This window comes from Nyctereutes procyonoides, unplaced genomic scaffold (assembly GCF_905146905.1).
Source record: "Nyctereutes procyonoides isolate TBG_1078 unplaced genomic scaffold, NYPRO_anot_genome, whole genome shotgun sequence".
Lineage (NCBI taxonomy): Eukaryota > Metazoa > Chordata > Mammalia > Carnivora > Canidae > Nyctereutes > Nyctereutes procyonoides.
The window spans coordinates 19,114,165-19,126,300 of NW_026575034.1; the positions used below are offsets into that span (position 1 = coordinate 19,114,165).

At 53.3% G+C, this 12,136-nt stretch overlaps 1 protein-coding gene across 2 annotated transcripts in view; it reads right to left on the minus strand.

The window, feature by feature from the left end:
- Positions 1-12,136, minus strand: part of TUB (TUB bipartite transcription factor) — a 62,843-nt gene that overhangs the window by 21,358 nt on the left and 29,349 nt on the right. Inside the window, exon 1 of one of the 2 annotated variants that reach the window (XM_055317907.1) lies at positions 1,624-1,813. The exons of the other annotated variant lie outside the window; for it this stretch is intronic. Coding sequence (XP_055173882.1) covers positions 1,624-1,661 — 38 coding nt within the window. The 5' untranslated portion in view covers positions 1,662-1,813. Of the gene's footprint in view, positions 1-1,623; positions 1,814-12,136 lie in introns of those variants that run through there. 2 annotated transcript variants of the gene reach the window in all.

The window sequence follows — 12,136 nt, forward strand, 5'->3', positions numbered from 1 at the left end:
TGCACTTCCACAGCATAGGAGGCTACTCAGCCCAAAGGCACCACACAGGCACTTCTGCTGGGTGGCTAGGAAAGGTTAACTCCATGGGGCTGCACGGTCTTCTAGGAGGTCCTCAGCAAAGATGTGTCAAGCCAGGATGCTCCAGAAACTACCTACACCCCTAGCCCTGGATGCCGGGGGCGGGGTAGCAGCTCTTCTGAGTCAGCAAAGCCCCAGTCTCCCGATGGGAATACCTCCCTGATCTATGGGAGACTCGGAGATGTGACTGCATGATGTCTGCTGGAAACCCTATGGGCAACTCGTGTGTGTGTGCACGTGTGTATGTTGGCGGGAGGGGCACCCACGAATTTTAACTTAGGAAGCCCTAAAACCCCCAAAGAGCTTAGAGACAACAGTTCTCAAGAGAAACCCTGAATCCTCAGGTCAGTGGCAGGTGCCTGTTTGCAAAAGGATCTGCTTTTAACAAGCTTCAGGCGGTTTCGGCTGGTTTCCATTTTGGATGCTGTCTGGACAGACTCCTAAAGGAGCTCCGTCAGAAGTATTTTCCATCTGAGTAGAATCAGGTCCCTTCCCAAGAGCTGGCTGTGTTACAGGGCAGGTCCTGAGGGTCTGCTCCTACAACCCACAGGCATGTGCACCTCTGCCGGCAATAACATAGTGGCCCTTAGCAGTTCAGCACCCATTTTACACACATGCCTCTCTGGGAGGCCTAGCGACAGCCCCGTAGCCCGTGGCAACCAGGAGCCAATAGGTGGCCAAGGATCTGGTGCTGCCATGACGATGAGCTCTATTCCAGGGGTAATGGAGAGAATGAAGAGTGGATGGGAAAAGGCTTGCACCTATGTGAGAAGCCCCCCAACACCCCTCCCCCACCCCGACCCCCAGGCACTTGGCAAGGCCCATCTATCCTTGGGACAGAGCACAGAGTCTGGGAACACAGGGCAGCCGTGCTTTCGTGAGTGCTCCTGTGCTTGTACAGGCAGTGGGGCGCGGGGAGTTGGTATGCGTCCAGGGATAGATGGAGGGGACTGGAGTCTCCGATATGAATGGTACCTGTGAGTGGGGAGGGGCGTCAGCTACTGTCCAAACACAGGCCGTGTATGTGCAGAGAGTAGGAGTACACCTGTGAGCCCGGGCGTCTGTGTGCGCACGTACAGGGCGCATGTGTGCCTGAGCAGCCCGTGCCCTTGGTCCAGAATAACGGTCTCCAGGAACTCATGCTTTGAGGTGTGAACAGACCAGCAGGAGCATCCCTGGCCCGGACGCACCCCCGGGGGTGCAGCCGCAAGGGTGTCTGCTCGGCTATACTGGCGTGTGGCCCGGCGCGCTGGGCCTGGGGGGGCTCGGGGCTGCGCGCTGCTCCCGGGGCGGCCACATGGCGCTGCCCGGCCCAGCGCGGCCCACACAGGCCGCGCTCCGGCCCCTCCGGCGACCCCGGCGACGAGCGGTGGCGCCCCCGGCTCGGTCCGCCCGCGGCCCAAAGTTGGGGAGGGAAGGCCCGGCGCCCCCAGCCCGCGCCCCCAGCCCGCGCCGCGCCCGCAGTGTGGGATGCGCGGGCGGAGGGGCCCCGAGCCCGCGCCCCCGGAGCTCAAGGGGAGATGGAGGGGACGGGCGCCCGCGTACCTGTAGGGAATCCAGTCGGAATGCGGCTTGGAAGTCATGTCTCCCGGGGGCGGGGCGGCGGCTGCGGCTCTGGAAGCCCGGGCCCGCGGGGGCCGGCGCGGGGGCCCTGCTCAGCTCCCGGGCCGCCCCGGGCCGCATCCTCCCGGGCCGGGGCGCTGGGCCCCGCCGAGGCCCGCACTGCACGCCAGGGCCCCGGCCGCGGGCTCGGCGAGCGGCTGCCTGCGCGGCGCGATGGGCGACTCGGCGGAGTGCGCGGGCCCGCGGCGGGCGTGTGCGCGCGGGGGGCGGGGGGCGGAGGGTGCAGGGGGCGGAGGGTGCAGGGGGCGGGGGGTGCAGGGGGCGGGGGAGGCCCGGGAGGCGGCGCGGCCCGGCCCGGCCCGACCCGCACCGCACCGCCCGGCGCCGCCGGAGGGGCTCGAGCCCGCGCCCAGGGGCCGGAGCGCTGCGTGGCGGCGGAGGCCCCGCCCCTGCCCGCCTTCGGCCGAGACCCCCCGGGCCGCGCTGGGCCCCGCCCCGCCCCCTCCCCAAACCCCGGGGCGCCCGCCCCGCCCACGTGGCCGCGCCCTCGCCCACCCTGGGCCCCCGCGGCCGCCCCGCGCGCCCGCCCAGCCTCAGTTTCTGGCCCCGCCCGGCGGGGCTGTTTCTAACTCCTACCTGCCTCCTGGCTTACCTGGCTCCCCTGAGGGACGGGGCCCGCGGCTCAGGGGGGGATGGCCGGGGCAGCGGGGGTGGGATCTTTCGGTGCGGAAAGGGGCTGAGGCCTGAAAGGAACCGGAGAGAGGTCCCGGGAAACCTGCAGGTCCAAGCCTGGAGGCTGGGCTGGCCTTCCCCGCTCTGCCCCTTCCACTCCCCACCCGCGCCTTCACGGGCCTGGGGGGAACCTTTGGCTTTTTTTTTTTTTTTTTGTTAAGGGAGCTGCTTCCTCGCAGCAGCTGGTTTTTCCCCCTCTAAGCCGTAGCAGTCAAGAGAAGAATAACATATGCTGTCTATTGAATTCCCAGCCCTCATAAATTCATATTATTTAAGCTCCACAACAGCCTTGAGAGGCATGTATTTTATTCCTACTTCCGGAGAATAAAGCGTCAGTAATGCTAAGATGCCCAAGGACAAAAAGCTACAAAGCGATGGAGCTGAAATGGAACCAAGGTCTCTGTCCTCCAAAGTGCTTTCTAGGGGCCATACGTAAAAGGAGGCAAAAAACTTCTTAACAAAGGTCATCTTAAAGTCTCTGAGTACTAAGGAGGTCTTGGCTGTGACTCACACCAACTTTAAAGCAAGCTATGGCATGATGATAGCTGAGAGATAGAGAATCCCCAGCTGGGGAGGAGAGGACAGGAAACGGGCCAGGGGTCTGCCGAGGGGCACAGTCCCCATGCTCCAGGTGGGTGTCCTCATGCGCCCCCTGCAACCATGCCAGAGAGGGTCCATGTGGGGATCCTCTGGTGCGAAATAGGCCAGCATGACTGCACGACCGGGTGGGAGAGGGTGAGAGAAGAACCAGCTGGGCTGAGGGAAGGCCCCATCCTGCTGCCCTAGGTCCACAGCCAGGACTCCCCACCCCAGGACTCTCCCTGCCTTCCCACCTGGCCTTTGCTATTAACTGTAAAAACAATAACCAAAATGTTTGGAGCATTTGCTGAGTCCAGGTGCTCTCTACACTATAACTCATTTCATCCTCACAACCACCCTAGGAGGTGGATGCTATTATCATACCCATTTCATAGCAGAAGAAACTGGGGCACAGAGAAGGCAAAGATCTTGCCCAAAGTCATAGAGCTGTCCAATGGTGAAGCTAAGATTCACAGAGTCTGAGCCCACAGCCCCTGCCCTTAGTCTCCTTTCTGCCTAGCATGGTTCATGTAGCGCACATGCCACACACCCGGTCTCATTCTGCAGGTTTCTGGAGCGCAGGACAGGACAGATCCACCTCTGCCTGGCACAACATCCATACTCTCTGAAGGCTGTTATCTCAGATTACTTATCAACCTCCAAGAGCTATCATTGTCAAGGGGACAGAGAGCAGACCAAAGAAATCACTCCAGAATGAGGGGCAGAGGGCAGAAAACAGAGCTGTTTCCTTGCCTGCTGGGACACTTGGCATGGGCCTTGGTTCCACTTGTCGGGTTCCCAGGAAGATCAGCAGAAAGGGACTGGTTCTTGCCTTGGAGGCCAAAGCACTACCCTCAGGGCCTCTGTCCTTTAGGGCCTAGCAACAAGAGGCTGGTCCACACTCCAGACCATCCTTCCCCAAACTGCAGTCAGCAGCTACCACTTCCGTGACACCTAGAGCCTGGAAGACTTCCCCTTCCAGAATTTGAGGCTGCTCTCCCCAATTCTTCCCAAATGATCTGACACCTTAAAGCAATCAGAATCAAGTTGGAAGGTCTCAGGAGCCTAAAGTAATTGAATCTATTAAATAGAAACTTTAGGCTCTGTCCTAAGGGAGCAAAATCTGGAGGCAGAGTGAGGTGCAGAAATAAGACAGCTCCCCATGTCTCTTCCTGCAGAGGCTGCGCGTGCCCATGGGATGTGTGAGAGCCACTGGGACTGTGTGCCATGTACCCATGAGCATGTGTGTGAGGGGCGTCCCTGCCCCGAATGGGTCTGCACAAGAACATTTGTTGGATGGTGTGTTGGTGTACATGGGGAGGATCTAAGTATGTGCTTCCATGAGTTCTAGGGGTGTGTAAGTGTTCCCACTCAACTCAGAACTGGCGATGGGTTTTCCTGCTCCAATAGCTTCCGTGGTTGACATTTTAAGAGTATGCCCTTGGTGTCCATCGAAAAGCCACTCCAGAAAGCCACATGAGGTATACTGTACTAGGCCATGGTTAAAATACAGCTGTGCTATGCGGTGACCCTTAAGGGCCTAAGCTTTTCAAATTTAGCCTGCAGAATGAGGTGATCTCTACCAAAGTGCTGCCACATGGCAAACCCAACTCCCGCCTCACCACCTCTCCAAATCCTTCAAGGGTGAATTAAATTCTCCTTGTTGCCTTTTAGCATTTTCAAACATGATCACAGTTTGTGAGGGGAGTGCAAGAGTTTAGCCCAAAAGAGACCCTCACATCCGCCACCCCAGCTAGAGGATGCCTGAGGTCCTCTCAGCAAGACTATTTCACCCAAGGAAGGAGGTTAGCACCTTTTTTTGGCACCTTGCTACTTCCATGTGGAGCCTTAGATTTTTCTGTTTCTAATTTAACAGTTTTATTGAGTGTGGCCCACCTCTAATCCATTTTGGAAGCAGCAGGATATGGATAATAAGTATCTATTCAGATTGGGCACCAAGTCCCAAGAGGCCCTGCCTGGTTGCCTAGTGTTGCAACTCTGCAGGCCGAGGAAGGAGATTCAAGTCAATCAGACGTGGACTAGACCAGCCTGGGCGCACAGGTCTGTGCAGGGCTGTGGCAGGCATCAGGCCCAGCTCTGCTCTCAGGGAGCCTTCAGCCTGGCAGGAGAGATGGAAAACTCCAAGGTGCTAGGGTTACAACACAGGTGTATAACGTGCTGGGGGCAAGGAGGAGGCACAGCTAGTGGTACCAGCGGGAGGGAAGTCAGGGTAGGGCAGGTCTCTCCTGAGAGTGACAAAGACGACATTGGAATTGGTTCTTGAAGGATGAGTGGATCTTAATAGACTGATAAGAAAGGAAGAGGGAAGCTTACCGGTTACTGAGATTCTACAACTGGCCCAGTGCCAAGCTGGGCTCTTTTACCCGAGAGCGTTCTAGACAGAGAAGATGCCGTGAGCAAGCCACGGGGATATGAGAACAAGTGACCAATGCAGTTGCTAACCAAAATGCAAACCCATATGATAGCATGTAGGTGAATGGTTCCAAGCGGCAGAAGGGCCTAGAAAGTTAAGGTGGGACCAGATCACAGAGCACCCTGAACACCAGGCTGAAGAGTCTGATTTTTATCTATAACCACCAGGGAACCACTAAAGGGTTTCAAGCCAAGAGTCACCTGCCCAGATGTACTTGTAGAAAGATATAAATAGGGAACGAAATGGAGGACAGAGGGAGACAAGGCCAGATGTATTGACAGCTGCTGGCTGGCTCTTGGCAAAGTCCAGGACAGAGATGAGCAGGCCCTAAGCCAGAGCTCAGTGCTGTTTCAAAGGTGTGGAGCAGACATGATGGCAAAAGGGTAACATAAGTGTCAGTGGCCAGACGGTGCCCACTGAAATTCCCATTTAAAGAACTGCAGAAAATACAAAGACCACTGCCCCATTTCTACATGACTCAAGTGAGATAAGTAGGCTTACTGATATATTTGAAAAAATGTAGGCTAAGCACTCGCAGAATTAAAAGCAATACATCGATTTTCCAAATAACTGCAGGAGATAATAGCAAATTAAAGTCTCCACTACCGGGGATCCCTGGGTGGCTCAGCAGTTTGGCGCCTGCCTTCGGCCCAGGGCATGATCCTGGAACCCCAGGATCGAGTCCCACATCAGGCTTCCTGCATGAAGCCTGCTTCTCTTCTGTGTCTCTTATGAATAAATAAAATCTTAAAAAAATAAAAACAAAAAAATTAAATCTCTACTACCTCCACCATCACCACAACAAGCATTAGTCTAAAGAAAACATAAAATTGGGCTAAAGCCAAATATAATTATGATGGAGTGAGTGCAAGTGGGGGGCTGTGGATGGGATCACACGTGACCATCACTTGCTGAGTACATGCTCTGTGCCAGGCACCTACCGCTGGTTGTTAGAGGTTAAAGAGGAATTTTAGAGAGAGCCTCAGGGTCCAGTGGACCCTCAGTGGAAGCATGGAAGGGGACATGGCCTTTGCCTCAAATCCAGAGAGTGGGGCTTGAAAGAGACCCCCTAGGATGGCTTAGTATGTGGCCACAATGGTCCTGAGGTCATAGGGCACAGGCAAAGGATCCATGCCCACAAATCCAAAGAGCAGGTGGCAGGTGGCTGCTGCCCTGATGGCTGTTTCAGGGTCAGTGGGCAAAAGAAACGTGAGTTTTTCCTCTGGATCAATATGGGTCCCAGCATGAGGGCTAGATGTGATTATCTTAGATCTTAACCCAGAAGCAATCGTTGTGGGAGGAGGTGACAGTAGGCAGAGGAGATGAGCCCAGGCTTCCCAGGGCCTGAGAATTTTAGAGAGAGCCCCAAGGTTCAGTGTCCTATGGAGAATAAACATCACCCATATCAAGGGAACAGAGGTTATGGAGATACCCCAAGTGATGGAGTGGTCTCCAAGAACCTCAAAAAGCACCAATATGACTGGAGAGGTAGGATTTTTCCACTCTTCTCCTCTCTTCTTCCTCTCCCTCCTTCCCTTTACACTGGACCCTGGAAAGAGTCAGAACTATAAGCTGGCCCCTCTCCCACAGGCAGCTGGCTCACAACACACCATGATAGGCAAGAAGAGTTGATATAACTTTGAAATTTAAAGATTTTTTATTACAATAGACAAAACACATTAATTATTGACAAGATAACCTTTGGTTACCTGGAAATGGCCAAAGAAGTTCTGGAACTTCCCCTCAATTTCATCTAGGTCTGGGGGGTGGGGGGTAGAAGAAAACACCACAGAATAAAATGAAAGAGACCATGGGAGACAAAAATAAAGTTTGCTTTATGATTATATCTCATGAGTCATGCCTATTCAACCTAACAGTTACACACGGCTCTGCTCACAACACCACTATGAGGTAGGTACTATTATTACCCCCATTTTACAGGTGAAGTGGGAGGTTATATAACCTGCTCAAAGTCACACAGACAATAAGTGGGAGAGTTCAAATTCAATCTCAGGTACCAGAGAGTTCTTTAGCCACAGGCCTAACTGCAAACCTCTAGAGAAAACCAGATGAGAGCCTTAGCCCTTTGACTCATTAATTCCTGTTCTAGAAATCTAACCAAGGGAAATACACAACAGAGTCAGAAGTTTACGAACAGAGATCATCCCCATCGCTTTATTTCTAGCAGGAGAAATCGGCAGGAGTAGGGGGTACAGGATATCTATCTGTTGGGACGTGGTTTTAAGTAAAGAATGCTGTGTTCACAGGATGGATCATTAAGCATCCTTTACGGGGAGGTTTTAACGAGGCAGGAGCAGGTTTATGAGCTGGAATACGTGCTGGCACATGCACATGTGGTCTCATAAAAGGCTGCCTGGGATGAGGGAGCCATGGCTCAGTGTCATCAGCCAGGCCACCCGAGGGCCACATCCCCTCTGCAGGTGGCATCTCCTTCTAGGTGCTGGGCTTCCTCTTCCTTTTCGGCTCCTATGAGGGCCTAGTAACCCCTAAAGAGCCCAGACCACACCCCTGACCCCAGGTCGGGGGAGAGGGCCAGCAAACAAATGCTGTCTGTGTACAGATTTTGTAAGTAAGCAAATAAATATTGTAAAGGCTGTGCAGTTGAAATATCTTTAGTCACCCAGTGGAGTGTGAGCTATCATCACCAAGACGACACCCAGATGATGCCCAAGTGGCCACGCTGTAACGTGTGCGGGAGCTGGAAAACACCTGCAATTTGGGGCCAGGTTATTCCCCTTGGAGGGGCACACGGGATGTGGGGGAAGGATGTGGGGGAGCCTTTTTTTCTATTTAAATTCAATTAGCCAACATATAGTACATCAGTAGTTTCAGGTGTAGCATTCAATAATTCATCGGCTGAATCTTAACACCTGCCCTGCGCCCCCTTCGTGGGCTCCACTCTAGAATCTGCTCAGTTTCAGGTGGGAGGGCCCTGGACTGGGGGCAGGGAGGCCCGGTGCCAAAGCACAGAGGCCCTGTCCTGGAGAGGCTGTCACTCCCAGACTGAGTCCTCCGGCCCACTTCCAGACCCGGCTCCCAGGCCCTGCCCTCCAGGGAGTGGGGCCGAGGTTATAAACACAAAAAGGCTTCTGAGGATGGGCGGCCAGGCCTGTGCTCAGCCTGCGGGAGGGGTCTGTTTTACCAGCGTTATTGGATTTGCAGATAAGCAACAAGGAATTAAGCTGATCAGGAAGAGAGGGACAGAGCTCTCATTTGTTCATAATGCAGGATTTATCTAGCAGAGTCCTCTCCTTTGTCAAACAGAGAGCCAGGGCCTTCATATCCTCCAGCAAAGAACATTTTATTTTGTAACCTTTCAGAAAAGCCTATGAGTGTGCATTTTTGACCTGTTATTCTTCCTCACCCAAGAAAACCATGGTTATTTAAAATGTGAAATGCATTTTAAACAATCCTACTCTGAATTCATAAACCAATCTCTCTAGCAAGAGGAATCAGACCCTGAAATGCAATTCAAACTGTCTGTAAGGTTATTATTCCCAATATGCCAATATTTCGCTCCCTGGCCTTCCCTTTTGCTGAGGATGGTTCATAAACGTCACACTAGACCCACCAAGTCACTGAGGAAAGGCAGTCCTGAAAGGCAGTGCTATGGGACTGGAGTCAATAGTTTGCCTCTCCGGCTCAGTTTTTCCCATCTCTGAAATGGGGACAGAAGTTCCAAGGCCTCTAACAGTCATCAGTATAGAGGAAAGGACACTAGGCCTAGGTTCCAGTGCTGGTTCTTTCACTAATTGCTGTGTGACCTTGAGTGAGGATGTAGCCTCCTCTGTGTCTCATGGAAATCAGGGGATGGAACCATCTTAAAGGCTCCCTCCCAGCACTAAATTTCTCTGGTATTTTGACTTTACAGTAGGGCTGTTAGGAGGTAAGAGACAGTTATGGCTTGCTCAAATCTGAAATAAGGATAGAAGTCTTGTATTTTCTGGAAGAAACACACAAGAGTGAAAGCATGCTAAATAGAGGAGAGCTGAACTCTTGTGCTCTCTGCTGCCAACTCACTGGGTGGCCAGGGACCACTGGCCCAGACTTGCCTCAGTTTCCTCACCTGTTAAGTGGGGACAATGCGCATCTTGCCTAATACGTGGGGTGTGTGCGGCTGAACTGAGAGGGGGCGTGTGGACCTGTGTCCCCCTGTAGGAAGTCCAGAGCACCGCGGAGGTGACAGGATGAGCAAGTGGAGCTCTGCTGGGTGAGTGGCGCCTAGCACAGGCACTGTGCTAAGTGTGATCTCACTGACCACTCACAGCGCCCTGCGGAGCCAGCAGGCAGCAGGAGGCAGGAGCACCCCGGCCCCCACAGCCAGGATTTCCCCAGGCCCGGCCAGAGGGCCCCGTCTTGGCTGAGAATGGGCACTGCCTTGCCTGGGCTCTAGGAGGGAGGACGCCCGCCTGGCCCCCTGCAGAGATCACCAGCTCTGGCACAGGGAGGAGGCCCTGCTGAGCCGGGTCTGGGTTTCCCCAGATGAGCCTTGGGCCGGTCAGTGGGGCGGGGTGGGGTCCACTTGGGCCTTTCTCCAGCTCTGGGCTGCTTCGGACCTCTCTGCATCTCTCTGATTCCTGGTCCCCATCATAGCCTACCTTCCTGCACGGCTCCTCTGCAGGCACCACCCTCCCTGGGGCCACCTTGAGGCTGCCAGTGAGGGGTGCCTTGGGGACAGGGGTTCCATTCAGCAGGACAAGGCCCTGGATTCCGAACTGGTCCCTGTTCTGACCCTCACGCTTGTCAGGACTTCTGGGGTCTCCCTGGAGACAGGCAAGCTGGGCCTACTCTTCAGATGAACTTCGGAGGCCTCCATTCTGCAGGGCCCGGGACCCTGGGCATGCCCAGTCACTCACCCCCTCTGCTTCAGCCTCCTGCTCCCAAATCCCCCAGCTCCCCGAACTCAGCTATCTGTCCATACCCCTTCCTCTAGCTCCCCCAGCCTGTTCTTAGCTCTGCTTTACCCCACCTCTGGGCTGTGACACACAGCAGGATCCTCCCCTGGCCCACCAGGACAGGAGGCCAGACACTTGCTGGCCACACCCTCCCTGGCACTGAAGATGCCACTAATGTCTGGATGTTGGGAAACCTGAGAGCCAGGTGTCAGTCCCTGGCCTCCTACATGACAATAGACAAGTCCTGCCCCAGTTTTCTTGGGCTCAATGTCTCATTTTATAGGATGAGGGGTGGGTTAATGTCTGGGGCCCCCAGTATCACTAGAGTTCCATTATCTAGAGCCTTATCAGATAATCTACACGAAAAGCTCACCTCCTACCCCAACTGCCCTTGGAGAACAGAGTGGAGGACACTAGGATGAGGCTCACCTTGCTCTCATACACCCCAAACAAAAGGTATGATGAGCAGAGACCTATCCCTTACCTAGTCACACACCCAGGGGACAGATGGAAGGTGCAGAATGTACCTGAGTGGATGAGTCTGAAGTATCCTCCACCTTCCATGTGAACAAGAATAGAGGTGATGTGCACATATGAACAGCCCAATGGAAGAGACAAGTCCTGGAGAAATTCCAAATGGCCACAAATGTGTGGGAAAATGGGTACCTTGATTTCTCCCCCATCCTGGTTTCCAATCCATTGCCAGGTCCTGTTAAAGACTAAGTGTATCTTTAATTGGTCCCCTTCTCCCCACCTCCAATGCCAACACCATGCTCCTAACTACTCCATCTGTGGCATGGGACGAGCTGGGGTGCTTCAGAGGGGCCTCTGGAGCCAGATCTGCTGGTTCCAAGCCAGGCTCCACCACAAACTACCTGTGTGCCTGGGGCCTCCTTAGTTAATATACATGAGCCACTGCCAACAGCACCTGGTACGCCAGGAGGAGGTGTATGACTTAGCTGTTGTTATATAATGACGTGCACCCCCTTTCCCTCTGGCCGCCCTGCAGTCTGTTCTCACATGGCAGTGAGAGTGATCTTTTCACCGTGCAAATCTGCCATTGCACCTGCTACTTCAAAACTTCACTTGCTCATAGACCAAAAATTTTTAAGTGTCTACAAAGCCGATCAGATTGTTCTCCCCACTGGTCTGCTTTCAGACAAGGCATGCTCACACCCTCTCCAGCTCTGCGGGTGCCATCTCCTTGGTCTGGAAGCTACCTCCTGCCCCGCTGCTCCCAGTCCCCAGCCCTGATGCAGAGCCCACTGCTGGAGTTCCATGGGGATGGAATGGGTGCCACTACCTGCATTTTTAAAAAGTTCCTGTGGCCAACACTGATGAACAGTCATTAGTCTGCTATAGTAGAAAGGAGGAGCCACAATTTATATTATAAGTGATTCACTGTATGGAGGATCGAGAAAACATAAGGGGGATCAATGAGAAAATCTCTAGAATCAGAAAATTCAATGAAATTGCCAGATAAAAAGATAAATAGGAGCTATCCAGTAACATTTCTGTTATTATTATAAAATAATAATGTTTTACAGAATGCAAATGAAGAAGATATCTCACTTACAATGAGAAGACTATGTGTGAAGTGTTTTAAAATAATTTTAGTGAGACTTATTTGTGATTCATATGAAGATGATAAAATACTTGAGATTTAGAAAAAGAACTTGAATAAGTGGAGATTCCTAGTATATTCCTATGTGATAAGGAGACTATTTTAAAGACAGTAATTCTTCCTAAATTAGATTCCATTTAGTTCAAAGCAAAATACCACAGGGATTCTGAAACTTGATAAAGTACAGGGATCTCATAAGGTTCCCTGGGA